Below are 23,272 nucleotides of genomic sequence, written 5' to 3'. Positions count from 1 at the left end.
TTTATGGCTACCTACAATGTTAATCATTTTGTTATTCTCTGGTTGGTAGGATATCAGATGATTTTGATTTTACATGAAGACAAATTCTAATAGTTCCTTTTGGGGGTCTTTTTAATAATACATATAACTTTACCATCAGAAACAAAAAATTCTCATTGGATAAACTGTTAAGCTGATGAATTAGAAAAAGCACTGGAATTCAAATAATGAAATAGACAAAACATTTCATGACAGAATGCTTCAATTTTATTGCTAATATACTTAAGGAAAAGTACTTCAATTTGCTTTTAATAATACACGATATATCAATATCTAAAACCTTGCCAGTTTTCAGGCTGCACTTAATATTTGCAATCATAGGTAGTTATAACCTCAACATTCCAAAGATAATCATTTCAGATTCTCCTGTCTCATGAACTACCTACTTTCCTAAAATTAAGTAAGCCATACTTCGGAGGGCGATTGTTTCTTTCCAGATCAGAAGATCGAAAATTTGGCCTGACAATCAAATCTTGTTTCTCTACAAAAATGACTGCAATTTGACCATCATAGTTAAGAGGGCAAGTTCAAGAACAGATGACTATGTTTGTATCTTAGTTCTACACTGTTCACTAAATACATAACTTTTGATATTTGTAATCTTTTAATAAAGCCATGTAAATACATACAATTCTAAGATAATGTCCCACTTCTTTCTATAGTCAATTTATAACATATTTGAAGATTTAAAAACATTTTAAGGTTCCTTTACAATATTCTCTGAAACATAACTGTATCTATGAATATTAGATGTAATAAGTCTTCTGAATATTAGACATAATAAATCTGATATAAAGGTGGGAAAGGAAGTTAAAAATATATACTGCCTACACTGAATAGGGAAAACTCGGTTTTACAGTCTTCCCAGTACACAGTGCCAATTAAAATATTACCACAGTAGCAAAGGACCACAAGGCTCTGGCAATAATGGTAATAATGCTTGCTCTGTATGCCACTTCCTTCTCTTGAATCTCTTCTCTTCTACAAACTCCAAGAACTACAATTATTCATTCCATCCCTTCCCTCTCTCTTTTCACTCACATCCACTCGCGGTTAGCTCCTGGCCACACAGAGCCTCCAAATTACACTTAATTATCATCACCAACAGCAAATTTTACTGAAAATCCATGAACTATTAATAAGACTTCTAGCATTCTTCCTTCTGTTCCTCATTTCCTTTTACTCAGTTAGTAAATAAATACTATTAACACTGTCAATCTTTTTTCTGCCAACTTCAATTCCTTGCCTGACTTTTTAAAATGACTCCCGGAGGCCAAGTAAGAGTCCTCAATTAGAGAGTATCATGTGTTCATAAAGCAAATTCAGAAACATTCTCTCACTGTTTAGACTAGGTAATGTCAATACAGAAGTGACTAAGAAAAAAATACATGGAAAATCTCCACATCAGTAAGATGTAATTTGTTTCACAAATAAGGTATAGGAAGTAGCAAATTAAAGGAAGATGAAAAATATAAACAAATGAAGGGAGGGCCTAAAAAAAATGGAGAGAATATATTCTTCATCTATTAAGGCAATGTAAGAAACTAACCTTTAAGTGCACTAACTTATAAAACATATAGAATATATATGATAACTTATAAAAAATAATCATCAAAATTTAGAAACCACTCAATCAGTACTATGGCTACATAATAATTGGTTGCATGACCAAGGCCAGTGCATTATCATGATCTGAAAATAGAAAGCAGTAACTTCCATAATATATAATCAAAGGTCACAAAAAGTAATAAAACCAGATTAGAGGGGCCAAGAGTTTCTTTGTACTTCTCAAAAGAAGTTATCTAGTCAACAAATTGTAAACAAGGTTCAGATCCACTTATGCTAAATAAAAGGAATATATTTAATTAATTTTAATTTAACATTCAGAATTCCCAAAGGTATATTATAGAACTAGTACCTCCCACTTTAAAAAGTAAAATTACCAACAGGAAAACCCTCTTTAATACGAAATAAATGTGTACCTTCAGCATGCCAACAAATGAAAATCATCAAGAGAAACAATGACAGCATAGTATTTTGAAAGTGTCTATACCTATTCTCCATCCCACCTCCCAAATTTGCTGCTAGCCACATTATGCTATTTTTCCAATTTGCACAAAGGGTCTCCCTATTTCAACTGCCCCTCCGCTATTTAGAAAAGGCAAAAGTAGGATAAGAGGAGGAAGTTTTATGTACATTCATTGTCCATGTCATCCTACTTTTTCCTTTTCTATCACAAGAATGTTAATGAGAGCCATGTGGAGAGGAGTGAGAAAAACATTAAAGAAAGACCTCTTCTCTCTTCTCTCACCAATATTCTTCCAGACATATCACATTCAGTGAAATGTATTAAAAAATACCCCAATAATTCATAATGGTCACATTTTTCATGCCTGTTTCATTGGTTTAAAAAATGTTATTTGTGCTTCAAAGCACTATGATGAAGGGGGATTTAGGATAAAAACTGCAGGAGCTTAGGACTACTGTGTCTATGACTTTAAAGATTTCAAGTCTATAAGGAGATTCTTCTCTCAAAGCTGCAAGATTACTTCAGGCCACAGACGACTCTGATAAGCAAGCACTGACTGATGACTGAAGAAGCAAAACTAAGAGATAAACCAGAAACCCAGGTTCTGGTACTCAAGCTTTCCTGCTTTATTTCTACAATTTGAAATACTTTAGCATAAACAAAATTAATACATTATAAAATATTTGGTGGGTCCACAAATAATGCTGCAAGTCAAACTACTCCAGGTTATTTCAAAAACGAATTTAGTTTTATACTCCCATTACTACATCTAACTACTTAACACATTTTTTCTAACATACATTTATCAACCAATTTGTTTGTATATGAATATATTCTAGTTAGGATTCAGAATATGACTGAGAATAACCCAAGTCACGGAACAAATTTTGCTTAACTAATGCACAGAGTTAATGTTTTAAGGTATCTAACAAAAACTGTGATACTATGATACTCAACTTTCACATATTCAATGTTTTTAATTAATTCCTACTAAGCAAGCAAAGTTGTCTTCACTTAGTACTCTGATACTGATAAGGACAGTTTTCTTCTCTGATCTTTATCCACTTAATGAAGTAAATCAAACATGAAATGTTGTTATCCTGATACAAAACGAGCTTCCTGAATTGTTCTATTAGTTACCATAATTCACCTCCTAAAAGTTCCAGTTTAAAAAAAAATTACTGAGGTCTACCCATGCAAACTAACAAAGTAAGGCATTCACAAAAATATAAGTAAAAAACAAACTGCTTTTTCCTTTGTTCAAATAATTCTTATGGGAACAGCTGAATACTAAATGATTTTTAAATTAAATTAGCATTCTCCAAGGGGAAAAAATGGTATAGAGGAAAAAAAAAAGACCCTTCAAAGTAATCATGCACAACAGATGATCTTATTCTCTACATCATCCTATAGTTTTTCTTTAAAAACAGTTTTTATAAAAACCACAATATATTTAAAGATCTAACATCTATGCAGGCATTTAACCTATGGAGTCTAGAAGCAACAAACATTTTTAAATGCACTATAAATTACCGAACTGCCTAATTTTTTTTTAAAAAAAACAAACTCAACAATTTCACTTTTTCTATATGAGAAAAAAAGTCTAGAAATTTAGTTCAAAAAGAAAAAACACCCAAATAATTTTTATTCATTTGACAGCCTCCTAAAATACTTCAGTGTAAAAAAACTTCTGTTTCCTTCTTGCTTATTGTATCTAGAGACCTAAACAAAATTTATCAAGTTCAAAGAACTCTTTAAAAGGAATTAAAATTTTGTTTAATTTATACTATGAAGAACAGCAGTTCACTTACCAGTACCTGACTCGACATCTGTGAACATATCCATTTATTTTTTTAAATACCAAAGTAAAAACTTTATAATAACAACAGATTGTGTAGCACCTCCAAGAACAGAATACTTCACAGAAAAGCTGTTCTGCAGCTTGAAGACCAGCACCCTCTATCCACAAATACTATCTTGCTAGCATTCTTTTAACTACAGCTAATAAAAATATTATTTAAGTTCTTTTGATATATTATTTCATTTTTTACTTCTCCTCTTTCTCTATAACACCCTATGTGTCAATACTTGTAAAATTACCTTCTACAGCAGTTCTCTTCTCCTTCTCCACCCCAAACTTCTCTGACTCATTCAGATCACTCATTCAGGTGATCAGACTATGCACTCTATCTTGTATGAAATTCATCAGTGAACAAAGTACAAATGCTATAACTAGTCATGTGTCAAAACTTAAAAGAAAGTAAAGGGTATCAACCACACTATTATCTTTTAAGTGAATGTTAACCAATCAGTCTGTTAATGGTAACTTGTATTAACTATCCTATTCTGAACAATGGCTCCATAACAACACTTAAAAAAAAAAAGTTATTCTCATACTATCTCTAAAAGGAGAAAGTTCAGTAATTTTTGAGTTCTTAAGATTTCACAAATGTACAATCGAATCTCCGCTAAAATGCATCTCGATCAAAAGGTTCCCCATGCATTCCCCATGGTTCAATATACAATACAGTTTAAAACTCTGGATCTCACATATTAAAAAAAGAATTCTAAAGGGTGAAGACAAGAAGGTAGGTCGGTCAGGAAGACCCAATTCCTTCTTTACCCAATTCACAGCAAATGCATTTTATAGACATTGCAACTGTACTCAACAAGTCTGCTGGCTATTTCTAATGCATGTGCTCATTTCGTGTCTGTTTCACACTGCTAATTCCCACCATATTTCAAACTTTTTCATTATTACTGAACCTGTTATGGTGTTGATTGGTGACTAGTGATCTTTGATGCTACTATAAGTTTCATGACATCATGAAATGTGCCTATAAGATGGCAAACTTACTTCAATGTATATACATTAAAAAAAGAAAGCAAGATTGATGAAAGACATACTGAAATCAAACTTTTAAACTTTAAGTTTAAAATTTAAGAGTGTATCTTTAATTACCTCCCTGTTCCTAAACTAGACAAAGTCACTTACGAAGGCAAGAAACACTTATGAAGGATGAAAGAAATATATTCAGGAAGAATACAAAGAGCTAGTTTTCACAATATACTAGGCATTACTTACAAATCAATTAGAAAATAAGGATGAAATGAGAAAAAAAAGGAATAAAGGAAAGGCAAGAGGGAGAGAAAAAAGAACGAATATCTAATGGAACTAAATCTGAATTAGAATAAATTGTGCTACTGCTAAGTCTGTGAGAAATTTAACATCAATAAAGTTGATTATGTGAATAACCCTCATGCAGCAAATTCTTAACTATGCAGATAGCCCCTGATGGTTTTGACTTTAAGATGACACAAAACAACATGAACTCAATTAAAAAAAAAAAATTACTTTTCTGGAGCTAACAATATGTGCTATTATACTCTTGTGATTTTCAGCAATGATAACTTATCATAGTACCTGGTCAGTCACCAGGGTAAACTACCAATAATATACAGTGTAAAATGCCGCCAGCATAATTTTGAATACTGTGTTTTGTGTTTCACATGCCATCATGTCTGGATTTCTCACTCTCAAAAAATAACATGAGATACTCAACACCTTATTATAAAGTAGGCTTTGTGTTCAATGATTTTCTCCAACAGTAGGCGAATGTAAGTGAGAATATTTAAGGTAGCCACAGCTAAGCTATGATATTTTGTATGTGAGCTGTATTCAATGCATTTTCCAATTATGATAGGTTTATAGTCACGTAATCTCATTGTAAATGAAGTTCCGTCTATACCCTACAAGAGGATGTTAACTGCAGCATTGTTTTTAAAAACTACAAAAATTTATAACTTTAAATATATATGAGCTCAAAGATACAACAAAATACTATGCAACTATTTAAAAAAATGAACTAATGCTGTAAGAATTTCTACCATAACACTATATATGTGTTAATGGTAACTTGTATTAACTATCCTATTCTGAACAATGGCTCCATAACAACACTTAGAAAAAAAAATTATTCTCATACTATCTCTAAAAGGAGAAAGTTCAGTAATTTTTGAGTTCTTAAGATTTCACAAATGTACATACGAATCTCCGCTAAAATGCATCTCGATCAAAAGGTTCCCCATGCATTCCTAAACATCTGACATCCTAAAACATAGCACATACCACTGATTATGTGAAAATTTCTAAATCAAACACTAAAAATATGTGATTAGGTTTAATTCCCGACTATCTAGCTTTTCTCAGTTGTTTTCTGAGATAAAACACAGCCAAATGATATGTAGTTAGCTCTCTGAAGTCAATGAAGTCAATAAACAGTCAAGAGATAAAACCACAACTAAAATAAAAATTTATACAGGAAACAAATATTTACCATAAACGACAGTTTTGTGTAGGTGTTCTAACAATGACTATGCAGTTTCAAACATGGGGGGGGGGGTCTCCAGGTAGCCTAGGGATTAAGTCTTAGCACTATTACTGTTACCTCCTGAGTTTGATCCTAGCCAGGGAGCTAACCTACATGGCTCAGCAGACATCTCCTGCGTCACCTGCTGCTCCTCTTAGCAGTGTAATTCAGTATTTTCACCTGTTCTGTACCCTACTATGTTACCACACTTCTGGCCTACACCACAGTTCTTCTATGCATAAATAAAAAGTCTTTAAAAAAGAGAGAGAATAGACACATACTCTAGCCTTCCCAGAAGAATGCAATCATAATCTATTGAGACCAAGCATGAAATCTGGGTATAAGAAATGTTACACATAAAAAAAGACAATTATAAGTGAAATGTAATTAGACTATATTTTTTCCCTCTGTAAACTATTAAAACTTAAAAAGTTCTCAAAAAAAAAAAAAAGAATCGGCTAATTTTTGGCAGCAATAATGAGAATATTTACTTTAAAAGAAGTTTGGTGATAACTGAAGAATAACTGTTATTCTGGTGAAGAAATACCACAATGCTGAAATTTAAAACTAAGAACTTAATACATTCTCAGAGAGGCCAAAAAAGCTAAAAAGACTGTAGACATTTCAATAAAGAAGAACTGAGATTTCAGTTCAGATTTCCTCTTCTTAACTATCCAATGTTAAGTAAACCGTTTAGTCTCTGTACACCACCATATTTAAAATTTATCTAAAACACTTTAAATATACTGATGTGTTCCTTAAAGATTAAATCCAATGAGGCAACAGTGAGAAATTTAGTTGAAAATACTTACCTTAACAAAATTATCAGGAAACATTCCTCTTCTCCCATTTAGTTCTCCTTCTAGCCATCCTTCCTCCTGCAGTTTTTTCACGTTCCTGATGATTTCCCCAACTCGAATAGTTAGTTCATCATCATGTACAGCATCATAGTCATACTCCACAATAAAGTCAACTAAAAAATAAAAAAATACTTAAAACTTAATTTATGAAATATTACGGACCACATTAGCAACTTAAACCTAAAGAATTCACTCAGCAACAATATTATAAAGAAATCATTAAAGCCTATTTCAATGCTTTTATATGTTTGGCTATGTCCGCAGATTTCTTCATTTATTATAAAGAACAACACAAGTTTTAAGTAAAAGCTTTAATACAATGAATAATCCATGTCATTATGTACTTATAGTCAGATATAACCTCTGTGACAAACTCTAAGGTGGTCCCCATTTCTTCATATTATATCCTTGCATAATTCCCTCTCAAATATGGATATAACCTATGACTTATTTCTAAACAACATAATACCACAACAATGACAGATTGTATGTGACTATTTAAAACTGTAATGTCCATCTTGCAGGGAAATTCTCTCACTGGCTGGTTTTAAAGACACAAGTTTCTACGAAATGAGCTGGCCTACTTACAAAAGATTACACACAAGCAACTGATAAGAGAACAGAATGATACCAACAATGTGAGCTTTGGAGTAGATCTGTAACAGGGTGACAGCCAGGGAGGTAACAGGTTCCCTATCCTAGCCAAGAGAAGATGCACATGGTCAGGGAAGAGAGGAAACTGGAGAGAAGACTGAGAAGAAAGGAGAGTTAAAAGGAGACCTGGAAGAAGCACATAGAGCAGAGATATGTGAAGAAGCTGCACTTGCTTCTTGGCCTTGGACTGGCTGAAACAGATGTAGGTGCGAGACCCATGGGATGTTAACAATGGCAACTTTTGTCTTGATTTTGGGCCTTCTGTCCTAGATGTGCTGAGCTCCTTCTGTCCCTTTCCTCTGGGTCCCCACCAGAAGGTGCCTTAGTCTTGTGACAGGCTTTCAGGTCTCAGTGACCCTGCTCTGGGCAGACCCTGTTTGTCTAAGCATTTAACCAGGAAAGGATGGGTAATGGATGCTTGATTTGGAAACTTATTCTTTGGATTTTTTCTTTGTTACATGCTAGCTGCATTAAAATCCCTTCCCATTACAGGTCTTATACCTTTTGTGATGACAGAACATATTTAGAACAGTTAGGTTTACAGTTCCTGGGGTGTTCCTTTCCCTGTCCTGTAACAACAGGTACAACCCTGTTACAGACCCTCCCAACTTAAGAACCCAGCCCTGGCCAACTCTGATTTCAGTCTTGAGAAGATCTAATTAGCTATGCCAACACTGCTAAACCACAAAAACTGTGAGAATATATATATGTGTGTGTGTGCATATATATGTGTGTGTATACATACATACACACACACACATACACACACATATATAATTTTAAGATGCTAAATTTGAGGCCATATTGTCACAGAACAACAGAAAAAGAATATACACTGAAATGAAAGTTAACAAGGTTCTGTTTCAATTCCTTTATGTATAAGATTTTAGCCACCATACACACATACGCACACACATGCAAACACCATTAGTTTCTTTATAGGGTTTAATAAAAGAAAGTAAAAGTATTTTCTATTTAATATGACAGCCTAGTCATACCCATCTTTTCATCTTCCTATAAGAATGATAAGAAAAAAGAACACACACATACAAATACAACCAAAAAGTAAAAAAGGGAAATGTGGGCAGACTGGTGATTGTTGCTATTTCCACACTAACTCCCCCTTCCTTACTTCTCACTGAGCCATGATTTTGTTCAGGTATTTTAAGACCCTATACTTTTAAAAGTGAAGTTTCTCTTAGTCCCAGGGGGTTAAATATTGACTAGTCTAGACAATTAATTCTCAAGCAGAAGTGACAGAGTATCATTTTGACTTGCAGAAGTGATCTTATTGATCACTTTAAACAAGATTAGTAAATCCTGTTTAAATGTGGACTGAGTAGATCCCAGGATACCTAATACTGCTGGGCCAAGAAACAAAGATCTAGTGGTACTTGATCAATAGCAATTCCATCCATACAGGCATAAACAGTTTTGAGAAACTAGTACAGGCATTATGAATGAAAGAATGTTGATTTCTTAAAAGAAGTGACAAATGAGTCCCACAGAACACAGATACCTATTCAACAATGGGAAGCTAACCAACTGCTTAATCTAAAAGTAAAAACTCAAGTCGTACCCACATAAACTGAATTTCCCAATCAACTTTTATTTTTAGCATTAGTCCTAATTATGATCAGAACAGAGTTAACTATGAAACATGATAAACTGAAAAATTATTTCTAGATGAATCACCTATTTATCTCTCCCCACCCAACTCCCTATTTCTAGAACAATTTAACCCAAACAACATTAAATGTGGAAGAGTACAGTAGTACAGAGGGAAGGTCTGCTGTAGTATGAAGGAGATTAAGAACAGTAAAGAGGTTGTCCAAAGCTGGGTGTGGGCTGAAGTGAAGCTGTATCAGAGCCAGAGTGGGGTGAGATAGGCAACCACATATGGAGGTGTTCCCAGTGCAACATATCAGAACCCCAAGGCAAGGAGTAGAACGCATTTGTGCTAGCTTTGTCATATGTCAGAATTCAGGCACAGAGGAAGCAGGTTTCCATGAGGGTTGTAAGAAGGTAGCACCAACCAGAATGGGAAGTACTACTAGCCTAAGCAGGTTATGTGAATCCAAGGGTGGGAAGTGACAGCAGAGATGGAAGATTGGATACATTCAGGGGGACTAATCAAAAAATATATATTAAGGATAATAAAAGTCAATATTTTTATGGAAATTATAAACGTAAGGGGGGAAAGCTAGTTCAATTCTCTGATATTAAATGGAAGTATGAACTTATAGTCTCCAATACACAGATTATATACACATATTCCTTATCTCTCTGACACTAAAAGTGCCTGAAAACAGTGACAATTCATTGTCAGTGAATAAATACAATGCTGAGCTCTTCTAAGTGCTAATTTTTACTTATTTAAAAAAAAAAAAAGCAGGAATCCCTTGGAAAATATACAACTTTAGGGTAAAGGTAGGAAATGTCCTACCTTAAAGAAAATGTCATCTTAAAAATGAGATGATGCCAAAGGACACAGAAAAGTACTATTAAAGTCAAACATCAAAATAGAGACACCAACAGACTGTTCTCCAAAGAATAAAGAAACTGTGAGTCCATACATGTATAAATGTTAATATTTTTAATTTGATAGTTTGAAACTGGGATTAAGAAAATATACATATCTGTAGAAATTACACATTGAAATATTCAAGAGAACAGTAGGGGAAAAATTCTTGTACTATATGTCTAACATCTCTACAATTTTCTTCTTCAAAATAAAAATTTAAACATCTATGCAAATTTCTATATTTAGGAGATGTAATGAAGTTCATAAACTTTGTGATATGCTATAGAATGCTATGAAATGGAATGTTATAAAAAAATAAAAAGAGGTTGAAAATTTATAACATCCAAAATGTTATTGAGTTAGCAACAAACTTAAGAAATCCCTTGGGGAAAAAAAATAGTAAAGCAGAATGAAGACAATGACACAAATGATCAATCTAGACAATTTGACATCCAGACAGGAGTTTGCAGGAGGGAAAAAAAAAAAAGTAGAGCTTTAACAATGAAATAATAAACCACTCCAAGCTAAGTACAACACGTCTTCAAAGAGAAGAGTCCAAGCAATGGGCACATAAAAAAATAAGTATCTACATCAGGGTGAAATTTCACAATAAAGATTTAATATATCCTAGAAAGTTATCTGAAAGGAAATGGAGTTCAGCTACAAATTAATGACAATATTTGAAGACTTCTCAGCAGCAACACCAGATTGTGAAAAAACAATAATAAAAAGATAGCCACTTAGGGCTCTCCCTAGCGGCGCAACAGGTTAAAGCACCACACTATGATGAAGCTCTCAGAAGCCACTGCAGCACTAGTTCAATCCCCAGCCGGGGGCTGACCCAGATGGTGTGGCTCTCCTGCCTACCTGCTGCTCCCCTCAGCAGTGTATTTCATAGATCTGCCTGTTCTGTTCCCCACTCTGTCTCTGGTGAATCCTCTTACCCACCACACTTCTAGCCTGTACCCCAGTTCTGTAAACATAAATAAATCTTAAAAAAAAAAAAGATAGCCATTTAAGTATTGAAAGAAAATTAATTCCATACTCAACCAAATCAACAGGCAAGTATAGGTATAACACTTCACACAGGGAAAAACAAAGAAAATTAACTGCTACTATGAAATTATATTATCCAGAAAAATTAAAATAGGAGCCAAAATAGACAAAAAGATGAAATCCAAAATCTAGCAGGGCCAGTCTTAAGGAGAGTATGCACTAATATAGCAATTTTGCAACAAAACTAAAGAAGAAATTCAGACTAAGCAGGAGACAGTTCTAAGAAGAATTTTTTTGTAAAGAGCTAAAGTGTCAAATTATACACTACAGTTAAGAAAATGCATCCAAGAGACAATAAAGCCAGATAAGGAGAAAAGTGATTAGAAACTGCCAGGAAGTAAAGAGCATACAAAGTTTAAAATAAACATGGTAAAGCAGACCTCTCCCATCTGGCCTGCTGCTCCCCTCAGCAGTGTACTTCTTCACTCAGCCAGTTCTGCTCCCCACTCTGTCTCTGGTGAATCCTCTCACCATCCCTGCACCTCTGGCCTGTACCCCAGCTCTGTATGCATGAATAAATAAATCTCTAAAAAAAAATCTATGAGCAGATGTATATAACAACAACTACTAGAAAAACCCAAATGGTCTTCAATAGACAGATACTATTAAGAGCAAAAATATTCTCCAACTTCTGCTATTAATGGGATATGGTTCAAGATATCAAGGAAAAATATTCATAATAAGTAAAAGGCATATTATCAAGTGGCATGTTATGCTATCTTAATTTCTGTAACAGGGAGAAAGTAGATGTGCTTAGAAAAAACTGAATGCAGAAATTCACAAATGAAAATATTGAGTGAATTAAGTTAAATTACTCTTATACTATAGAATTATACCTTGACTTTCGTAAGTTTTACTCACTTTAACAAACTCTATACTCAAAAGTCCAATCTTCGTTTCGCACAGTCCATGTTTTACTTCACTTATCAATTCTATTAGTTCCAGTAGCACTGTATGTGTAGTTCATCTAGCAACCTACTTTCAAAAGAATGTTAAAAAAATTGAATACCTCAAAGCAGCCTGTAAGATGACAATGAAAAATAGGTAAGAGCCATAACAAATCACAGAATCCACAAATCAATGTTGATTTGTTGTCAAGTGAACACTCTTAAAAAGAAATGGTACAAAGTTGGTACAATCCAACTTTGAGAATTTAAGAGAGAGTTTAAGAAACCACCCTGGTTCTCATATACAGTATATTAAGTTCTGAGCTTAAAATTCTCAAGGAAATGGAGATATTTCTATTAAAAAAAAAAAGAACTCTTCAAGAGATTTTAATCAGCAGATCAGTAACTCAAGAATAAAATCAAAAAGCCAAAATGTCTCAAAAACAATTCCAAAAATAGATTATTTTTAAAAATTTATTTTATTTACTTATGCATGCAAGAGTTGGGGTATAGGCCAGAGGTACAGGCAGACTAACTAAAATACACTGCTAAGCACAATAGCAGGCTAGACAGTAAAGCTCTGCTATCATGCTGCAGTGGCTGGTGATAGCTTCATAGTGAGACTACAATACAAATCTCCTAGTGAGATTTGTGCCACCAGGGAGGGTCACTCCCCCAGCATAAAATCTTAACCTCAAGTTTTCTGTGCCAGAAAATTAAGAATTTACCCTACAGGGGATATGCTGCAGTATTAACGATTCTCAATTAAGCTGGGGACATTGAAACTTATAATTTGGGGGATGCTACTGGCATCTAGTGGCTAAGGATATTGATGTGCATCTACAACAAAGAAGTGCTGGAGCAAAATGTCAACACAAAATTTGCCAAGGTCGGTCCTCCCTGGTGGCCTATGGGTTATGTGTCAGGGATATCACCACTACTGCCTGAGTTCCATCCCCAGCAAGCTAACCCATATACGGCACAGAAGACCTCTCCTGTTTCACCCACTGCTCCCCATAGCAGTGGATTTCAGTAAACCCACCTGTTCTGCTTTCCACATTGCCTCTGATGAATCCTTTCATCCCCTGTATCTCTGACTTATACCCTGATTATTCTATGCAAAAATAAATTTAAAAAAAGAAGAAAAATTTTGGCTTACAATTTCGCTGCAGGTGTAAAGTGCTAGTATTTTTTACTTAATCTATTGCTTACTAGAAGTAGTGCTTTTTCATTATTTCTTTAATATCTGAAAATCAAGCTTAAAAATCTTAAAATTCAGAAAAAAAATTTCAATATGGACAAAAATATTAATGGTAGTTTTGTAATGTTCTGCTCATAGGTATATATTATTTTGATAATGAAGAATCTCTTTAAGAGAAAAAACTAATTCAGACAAATTCCCAACAGATTTGAGGTATATGTATGGCCATTCACTCAGGAATACTACACTTTGACTTTAATCAAAACAACATAAATATTTGTAATAATGGTATCTAGCTGGGTCTGTCAAACTAATGGTATTCTGTTATAACACTGGTTATAGTATATCATTGAGTATTAGCCTCTGTTTATTATAAGCAAAGGACAAAATATGGAAGACTATACAAAAATGAATGAAAATAACTCTAGTGTAAGATAAGAAAAAGTAAGTCTTACTATGAAGGCATAATATGATAGAAACAGAGGTCAGTTAAAATATCTATTTTTAGTTTTTATTTCCAGAATGAAGTATTTTTTTTACCAGAAAGTTCATTTCCAAGACTTTTATCTTAAATGAAAAAATGTAAAACTTTAGAGCACCACTTAGTAATTATTAGCTAAGGCCATTTTATTATTTAGATCCCCTATAGTTACCCAAATCCAGTAGCCAAAACACTAATTAAAAGCACAGTATCAGCCAAACTCCTTTTAGTTACATAATAGTATCATCCCCCAAAGTTCTTCCAGCTACCTATTGAGAACTTCTGTCATTTATTTGCTCAAACTTGTTAAAAACAGAACAAGCAGCTTTTATGTTTTCAGCAGAGGTAAGTAAATAGTCATTCGTAAGATACCATACACAAAGTCTACTCCTTGTATGGCAAATAGAGTACAGAAGTTTGCATAGTATCACATGCTCTCTTGCCACATATCTGAACAGAAAGAAATGTAGTATAAAGAAATTTTCACACAACATTACATTTCTGTTAATACTACTAAATTTAGAATAGGTGACAGATATTCCCTCAAAGTAATCTTAATGAGTCTTAAAAAATTAATCTCAAAGACTTGCTTAACTATTAAGAATTAGTTCAAATCAAAGAAATTACATGCACATGTGGTCAATATCACCTTCCAAAACAATAAACCATTAAACAATATACAAACGCATCCAAAGAATCATGGGAAATATATTAAAAAAAATTCCTCATTCACATTTTATTCTACTCACTTTAAGACAATACTAGAATTCAGCTTTGAGCATGTTTCTTTAAAACGTGGCACACATACAAAAAAATCAGCATATGGGCTGTGATACTACAGGAATCAGACTACAAGAATTGCTGCTTTAAGCCAGTGTGTTCTTTCAGCATCACAGTTTCCTAAGAACCAAAAAACCTATGAGCTTGAAATTAATACTGGGAATCATAATCTGTATCATAATCTGTTGACACAGAGGTCAAGTAAAGAGATCATGACAGAATGCAAAAAACTATGGTCATCAGTTGGCTTGCCTTTGTGCAATCATAGTGCTGTTTCAGTATGGGTTTGTGTCCTTCCTGTATTAGAGTCCTTCTTCATTTCTGCCACTATGCTAATAAGCTTTTGTGTGATATTTTAAAACATGGACATCTGTCGCAAACTTATCCTGGAATTCCACTTGGGTATCATACTAACAGCAATGAATACAATAATTACAAATTTTGTAAGTCCAAATGAAGGTGACTGTATTATAAGCACCAACACGGATAAGACAATAAATGTACTAATGGAAAAAAATAAAATCAGCATATGAACATTCATCACAGAGTTTTACATAGCTCACCCCAAATATTCTATAATAACACACTGTATAGATGTATAAATAAAAGGCCAAAGAGTAACATACAGTTAAAATTGTCTTTTCAGAAAAAAATAATTACCCAAATAATGAACAATACATAATATCAATTTTGGGGTGATAAATACTTGCAGTTATTTTCAAAAAACATTAGGAAAGTGATTTCAACCTGTGTTACTTAGTCTATTTCAACATTCTTCCACTTTCCCAAAATATTTTAAGAATTAAGTGGACTTGTTCTGAAATCAAGACCAATACAAATTTGACATTACTCTTTCCATAACGTTATCTCTGATCTTAGGGAACAATTTACCCCACTGTTACGGGAATTAAATGGTCAATAAAATGCCTAGCATTCTAAGCATTCCCTAAAGGCTAAAAGTCAAATTATCTGTTTCTATACCCCATATTTATTCAGCAAATATCTGAGTGGCTACTAAAGGCACTTGTTATAGGCACTTGAATACATCTGAAAAACGCAAAGCTCTCTGCACTCTTAGAAATTCTAAGTTTATGTTGTAATAGTGTGAGACAGAAAAAAAAGTAAATTCACAAATTTAGTTAACCTCATGGAGGACAAAATGAATTTTTTTTTAAACGAGGGAACCATTTTTTTTAAAGACCTATTTATACATACAGAACTGGAGAACAGACCAGAGGTGCGGGGGCAGTGAGAGGATACACCAAAGACAGAGTGGGGAGCAGAACAGGCTGAGTGACTAAGTACACTGCTGAGGGGAGCAGCGGGTGGGTCAGAAAAGGTCTGCTGCACCATGTGGGTCACCTCTAGGCAGAGCTGAAACTTATGCTGAAGTGGCTTTAGCTTCTTAGTGCTGTGTTTTAACCCGCTGCAATACCAGAGAAGGGCCCAAAATGAATTTTTAAAGACACATAAAGAAGACCAAGAGTGAACTGTTATAAATAGAAATAAAAAAAAAAAAGGGCCCTCCCTGATGGCGCAGCGGGTTAAAGCACTGCACTAAGAAGCTAAAGCCATTTCCGCATGAGTTCGATTCCCGCCTGCCCTGGAGGAGATCCACATGGCGTGGCAGACCTCTCCTGACCCGCTGCTCCCCTCAGCAGTATACTTCGTTGATCTGCCTGTTCTGCTCCCCAATCTGTCTCTGGTGAATCCTCTCATCCTCCACATCTCTGGCCTTTACCCCAGTTCTGTATGAATGAATAAATAAATCTTTAAAAAAAAAATTAAAAAAAAAAGCATGCAGAGATAAAGAAAAAAAATCTTCTATTAACATTGTAATGGATATTTAAAAAAGGATGTATGCAGATAAAAAAAAAAAAAAAAGACCAAGAGTGTCTATTTTCTGTAACCTACATGATATCTCCATAGAGGAAGAGTCCATTCCACATTTTATAATGGTCAAAAACAAAAGCACTAGAACAGGATTGTCTGGATTCAGTAGGCATTACTACACTCCTGTATTTGTTTGCTAATTTATAAAAAGAGAAAAATAACAATACTCCAAAATGTAAGGATTTGTTGTGAGAATTAATAAACTACTGTGAAGTGCTTCAAACTATACCTGAGATACAAACTCCTAATAAAAATTCATTTATACTGTAGTTTCCCTACTAAATTTCCTATAAAGCAACTGATATGCAAGTATCCTATCTACCTTATCCTGTGCTAAATATATGGAAGCCTCAAGAAATATTTGTTGAATTAAGCTAAAAGCTTTTACTGCAAGGTAAGCTTATAATTAACATTTTGACAGGGCAGAGGGAACAGTGTGAATGGGATATTTAAAAGAACTAGAAAGGTTAGAATTTGGGAAGCAATCCTGTAACAGCTATTCAACAGTCTTTCAGAACTTTTTCAAATCAGACTTCAGACTTACTGAATACCTAATAAAGGATAAAGATTCTTTATCCAGAACAATTCCATCACAAAGGTCCATGGCAAAATTTTACATGACAGGCTTCTGAAAATGTTTTCCCCCATCATTTTTAAGAAATTAGTGTATCACAATATTGTTTGTTTTCCTTTTGAGCTTCTGACCAACATTCAGTTATTTGTGGGATAATACTTATCTCTGAAGTTAAATAAGAATTGTTAAAGTGTAAGAAAAGCTCTTATTACTAAAACCAATTTACTAAGTAACAATCCAAATATTGTTCACAAGCTTCAAATTCCCCAATTCATCATCAGGCCAAGTGCCAAAAAAACACAATTTATTTAGAAAACAGAATGAAATAATCTTCAGGTTACACGCAATCCACTGAACTGAGCTTTTTTTAAATGAGAAAATACAATTAAACATCTATTACAGAAGCAGATACAGTCAAAAAGATTTATCATTAACAAACTATAAATAGTGCAATTTCATGTAATAATTTACAAATGCATAAAATTTTATTTTATCTATGCTTTATTATATTCAACAACAAACCTCTAAAATTTACTTTCTAAAACTACACTATCCAGCGGATAACCACCAGCCACCAGTGACTACTGCACATCTGAAATATGACCGCAATGTCATGTAAGTGTAAAATGCACACTAGAATTCAAAGACAGAAATAACTATAAACCACCTCATTAATAATTTTATACTGAATAAATTTTCAAATAATGTATGTTATTTAACCCAACATAAATATTAAAATTAATTTATCTGTTCTTTTTTATTCTTTTAACATGACTAGTAAAAAGTTTTTAAGTTGCATATTTAATTTACCAATTGTATACTTAACTCACGGCACCCATTTATGACAGTATAAATCTACCGTTGAACCAACACTGTTCAAGTTATTTTTAACTTAATAACGCCTTTACACTAAAATTTGTAACACTGTAAACTGACAGACCTTATCTATTAACTTGAAACAGGAGCTTTATTAGGCAACCATCTCTTTTTCTATTTAAGTAAACATAGCTTAATATAATTAATTTTTGTATTTGCATTAGACTGGTCTCTCCTCAATTAGTACAAATTGTTATTACCACATAAACAAACTTATGGGGCTCTATAGTGGGCTCCCAATTTTCTGATAGATATTATGGACATTAACATTCTTTAAATAGGTAAAATAATGTAAACTCTGACATTAACAACTTCATAGCAGAGGAAGAGAGTAAGTTTGTATTTAGGATTTAAACAATGAGTTTCTAATGTAAGTTCAACTAGGTTTTATGTAGTGTACAGAATACAAGAAGTTTAGGAGACTTATGGGAAAAGGATTAACTTAACAATGGTTCCCATTTAATATTCTGGAAATTTTTAATTCTCAACATACTTATTTTTATCACATAATAATTTGTTAACTACTTCATAAAATGCATTTGATAACAATGATCTAATTAGTAGGCAAAAGCATGCAGCTTACAGCTTATAGCATGCATACTCACATACAAACACACACAAATAAAACAAGCAAACCAAAATACTTAACAGAGTGCAACCAGCAAAAGCAGGAATTTTAATTAAAGTCTAATGCAAAACTTTGATATGAGACAAACATATTTCTAAGTAAATCAGGTCAGCTGTTTCTAGCACAATTAGAAAAAACACACAACAGTTTACAGTCACGCTTAATAATAGGGATAGGTTCTGAGAAATACATTGTTAGGCAAATGCATAGCTGTGTGTACATTAGCGTACTTAACCTAGAAGGTATAGGCTACATCTAGGCTTTGTGGCATAGGATACCACTCCTAGGCTAGACACCAGTACATGATAGGACTAGAAATTCCTATCGTATTAATGGTATTGAACACCATAGGAAACTAACAAAGAGTCCATCTATATCATTTAGGAGTGAGATCCTGCAACTACCGAAACAGGTATTGGTGGTACTGAACACGCTCAGTGTTTCACCACCACAGAGAAGGCCAGGGTGCATTTTAAGGGCAGCGCCAAAAAGTTCATCATCTCTACTTCTGCTGATGCTCTCATGGGCATGAGCCATGAGAAGAATGGTAACTCCCTCAAGACTGTCAGCAACACCATGAAATGTTTGGCCCCTCTAGCCAAAGTTATCCATGACAACTTTGGCATCATGAAGGGATTCATGACCATGATTTATGCCATCAATGCAACAGAAAACTGTGGCATTCACCTTTGGGAAGCTGTGTTCTGATGGACGGGGGCTGGTCAGAACATCATCCCCGCTTTACTAGTACTGCCAAAGCTGTAGATAAGGTCATCCTGCACTGAATAGGAAGCTGAATGGCAAGGCTTTCCATGTGCCCAACCCAACATGTCAGTTGTGGATCTGGCCTACCACCTGAAGAAAGTTGACAAGTATAATGACATCAAAAAAAATGGTGAAGAAATTATCACAGGGCTTCCTCGAGGGCATCCATCCTGGATGCTGAGTTCCAGGTTGCCTGCCGAAATGTTAAGAGTAACACCCATGCCTCAGTCTTCAATGCTGGGGCTAGTACTGCATCTATAACCAGTTCTGTCAAGTTCATTTGCTAGTATGACAATACTTGGCTATAGCAACAGGTGGTGGTCCACATGATATCCCAGAAGTAGAAAGCCTTCTGGACCACCAACTATAGCAAGAGCACAAGAAGAGAGCACCCTCAATTGCTGGGGAGTGCTACCCCCATTCATCCAAACATACTTGAGAATCTCCTAACCTCTCACAGTTCTATCAAAGAATCTCTAGAAAAGGGGGAGGGCTTTAGGGAGCTCTGTCTTGTCATATAGCATTAACAAAGCACTCTGTATGCAGTCAAAAAATAACACAAAAAATTAAGTCAAGGTAAATCAAGCACAAGAGAAAAATGAAGATACTATCAAGAGATGAGATAAACACAAAATGTATGAAGCTGCTGCTGGCTTAAAAGACTACAACAGCTATATCACAAGGCAGTAACAATTTTGGAATCAAACAGTATATACTGACCTTTGCTGACCAAAACATCATTAAGCAGCACATGACTGTATATTTGAAGGACCAATTTTAAATTTTTCTTAGCTTGATACTCTAGCCATTACTATACAAATTACAAATGACTATACTTATAATCCAAAACAAACAATATAGGGTTATCACAACAGCATAATAAATAAATACTCCAGGAATGACACTCATAGTTTATAAGGTAAGTTTAGATGTTTGGTAAATTCCTACCCTCCTTAGTACTGATGCACTGGCAGATACTAAAAGGGTGAAGCTGTTTTACTATTTTAGATAATAGAACCCTAAAGGTATCAGTTCAAATGAAGCCTGGCTCCACTCTAAAGTCTCAGTGCCAGAGTAGAGAAAAATCTATCTCCGCTACTGCCAATTACTCACTATTTTACTTGTCAAACTAAGGTGAGATGAACAAATCCTATTTGTCTCCCAATGCAATATCTATATCCTGATGTTTATGTTTTTATCAAAATTTGACATTTCTGAAATCAAAACATATCCCTTTAGTGTACTACATTCTCCCTCTGTTTGGATTTCAATGAATTCACATGTTAAGCTATTACTATCATGGTTAATCTTATTCCTATCACTACACTGCAAGACATCTCAACACATCCTGAGGGGAAAAGACAAGAGCATTTATGTTAGATGCTCTACCAGTTAGTTGTGGGAACTTTTTTAATGTTAGGTGTCCAGCACCTAAAATTGTTGTAAAGATACCAAAACTTGTGTTTGTCTTAACCTCCCTAGTACAGAACATGACATTAATCACATTTCTCACATTAAGGCAAATACTTCTTAATTTATTTCTCATCTAAAGCTCCTTTCCTCATGGTGCCACCTTGTGATAGAACTATCTACTAATGTTAGTGGTAAGCTATTTGTTACTACTGCCATGCATACAGTATGATTCTACTAGAATCCCCTACTGATTATGTGCCACACATTCATTCTCCTGGAATTAGCTGGACAGTAAATCAACAGCTCAGGACCTGAGCTAAGTGGTCCTAAAACAGATAGTGAAATTTAGGGTCCCCTGTTAGCCAGCTCAAGTTTACAAATTAGGTGAGAAACAGAATGGGACTGCATTAGGAAGCTGAAAGAGCATACAATATAGAAGATAATAAATGCAAGTTTACTGCAGGCTTTGTAAAAGATTAATATGGACTAACTAGGTTCTTGGAAAGAGTAACATTGCTATACCTTACACTAAAACAACATCTAACACTAGATACCAATTTAGAATAACAAAATTTTAAAAGCAGAACTTCTTAAAAGTAAAAGCTTCTTTAAGTACAAACAAGTAGTAAATATATTTTCAGTTAAATAAAAATGGCCAATAAGAAGTAGAACATGCAGATAGCTGAATCCTTCAGAAACTAAGAAAACAAAAAAGTATGTTACACTTAATACAAACACCTACCTGACTTGGGGATAAAACCACTTTATGATTGAAAAAATGATAATATTATAGCATAACCTCAAATCAGAGACATCTCAGTAAGTTTACAAAAGGAATCTTATCCCTTAATAGTTATGATTAGCCAGAATCTGTAAACTAGTCTGAACATCTAACATGAACCTAAGAAAACAGGAGGTGGAAGGTATTAGGGAGAACTTAAAAAGATATACTGGGGAAAAAAAGAAAAAAATATACACACCTCACCAAAAATAAATAAATAAATAAATAAATAAGGTCTACATTCTGCCTAAACTACTTCAATACAACCAAAGGAATGACAATTAGTACAACTGCAACTACTAGAACCTTAGAACACTATGAGGGATAGGGGTGCCAACCCTTCCTGCATAGAAAAATCTGCAAGATTAATAGGGCTTGATAAATAGGGGTTGGCATCTGGAGATTTAACCAACTACCAATGACCTTTGCTGAATCCATGAATACAAACCCCAGTGAAAAAAATACACATGTAAGAGGATCTCTGCAAGTTCAAAACTGTTATTCACAGTTCAACTCAACTTTCAGGTTTCATATGCCTTACTTGCTCATACATTATTATGCTGACAGTTACAATTACAGTAGCCCCCACCTTCACCCAGTTTCCCTTCCCTTGGTTTCATTTACCCTTGGTTAATCAACAATTGTGAACTGTTACTAAAGTAAGCTGTTCTGAGGCCAGATTCACTGAATTTTTATTAGCAGCTTTTTGTTACTATTCTATTTATTAACTATTGTTGCTAATCTCCTACCAAGCATAATATATAAACTTTACCATAGGTGTGGTGTGTGTGTGTGTGTGTGTGTGTGTGAGAAAAAACAATATATATATATATATGGTTCTTTACTATCAGTGTTTTCATGCATCCACTAGGGTTTCTGGAACTTAACGCTCACTGGTAAAGAGACTGCTGCACTAAACACTCTAAAGGATCCTTTGCTTGTTTCTAAAACAGATGTGTATGATGAAACTTTGTAATCTGCTCTGCACTGGTGTGAAAGGAGAGGTGGCATGAAAGGAGAGGAACTCTGTGAAAAGGAGACAGCAGTCAAAAATATACATATAAGTAGCATCCAATTCCTAGAACCAAATATAGAGGGTGTGTGCTAGACTGTGGCCAGGAAATAACCTAGCATTTAGGTAGAAATCTCATTTCACTATAGGTATCCAGGACACTAACAGTCTGAGGAACTCAGGAACTCAGCGGTTTGTCATTTACTGCCTGATTCATCCTAAAGCAATTCCTATAACCAAGCTGATTTTTGGTCCTAGGAACAAATACTACACTTTGTTCCTCTCAAGGAAAAAAATCTGAAGCTTGCTTGCTTTTCCTCTCCTATGGCTAGGTCTTCAAGTCAACTACCAAACTCCATTTCTTCCTTTCTTTTCCCCCATTATGCCAGAGTGAAGCTTTACCTACTGTCTGCTAACCACTGCCTTTTACTGTCTGAACAAAAACCCTG

The 23,272-nt window shown here is 34.3% G+C and overlaps 1 protein-coding gene across 2 annotated transcripts in view; it reads right to left on the bottom strand.

Moving 5' to 3' along the window:
- The window catches only part of CD2AP (CD2-associated protein), an 88,854-nt gene that overhangs the window by 61,650 nt on the left and 3,932 nt on the right, over positions 1–23,272 (bottom strand). For both annotated transcript variants that reach the window (XM_004673551.2, XM_012724009.1), the window contains exon 2: positions 7,251–7,411. In XM_004673551.2, coding sequence (XP_004673608.1) covers positions 7,251–7,411 — 161 coding nt within the window. The remainder of the gene's footprint in view (positions 1–7,250; positions 7,412–23,272) is intronic.

This window comes from Condylura cristata, unplaced genomic scaffold (genome assembly GCF_000260355.1).
Source record: "Condylura cristata isolate star-nosed mole 26May11 unplaced genomic scaffold, ConCri1.0 scaffold00001, whole genome shotgun sequence".
In the NCBI taxonomy this organism is placed as follows: Eukaryota; Metazoa; Chordata; class Mammalia; order Eulipotyphla; family Talpidae; genus Condylura; species Condylura cristata.
Note: the sequence above shows the minus strand (reverse complement) of the source record. Positions and strands in the feature narration are given on the sequence as shown.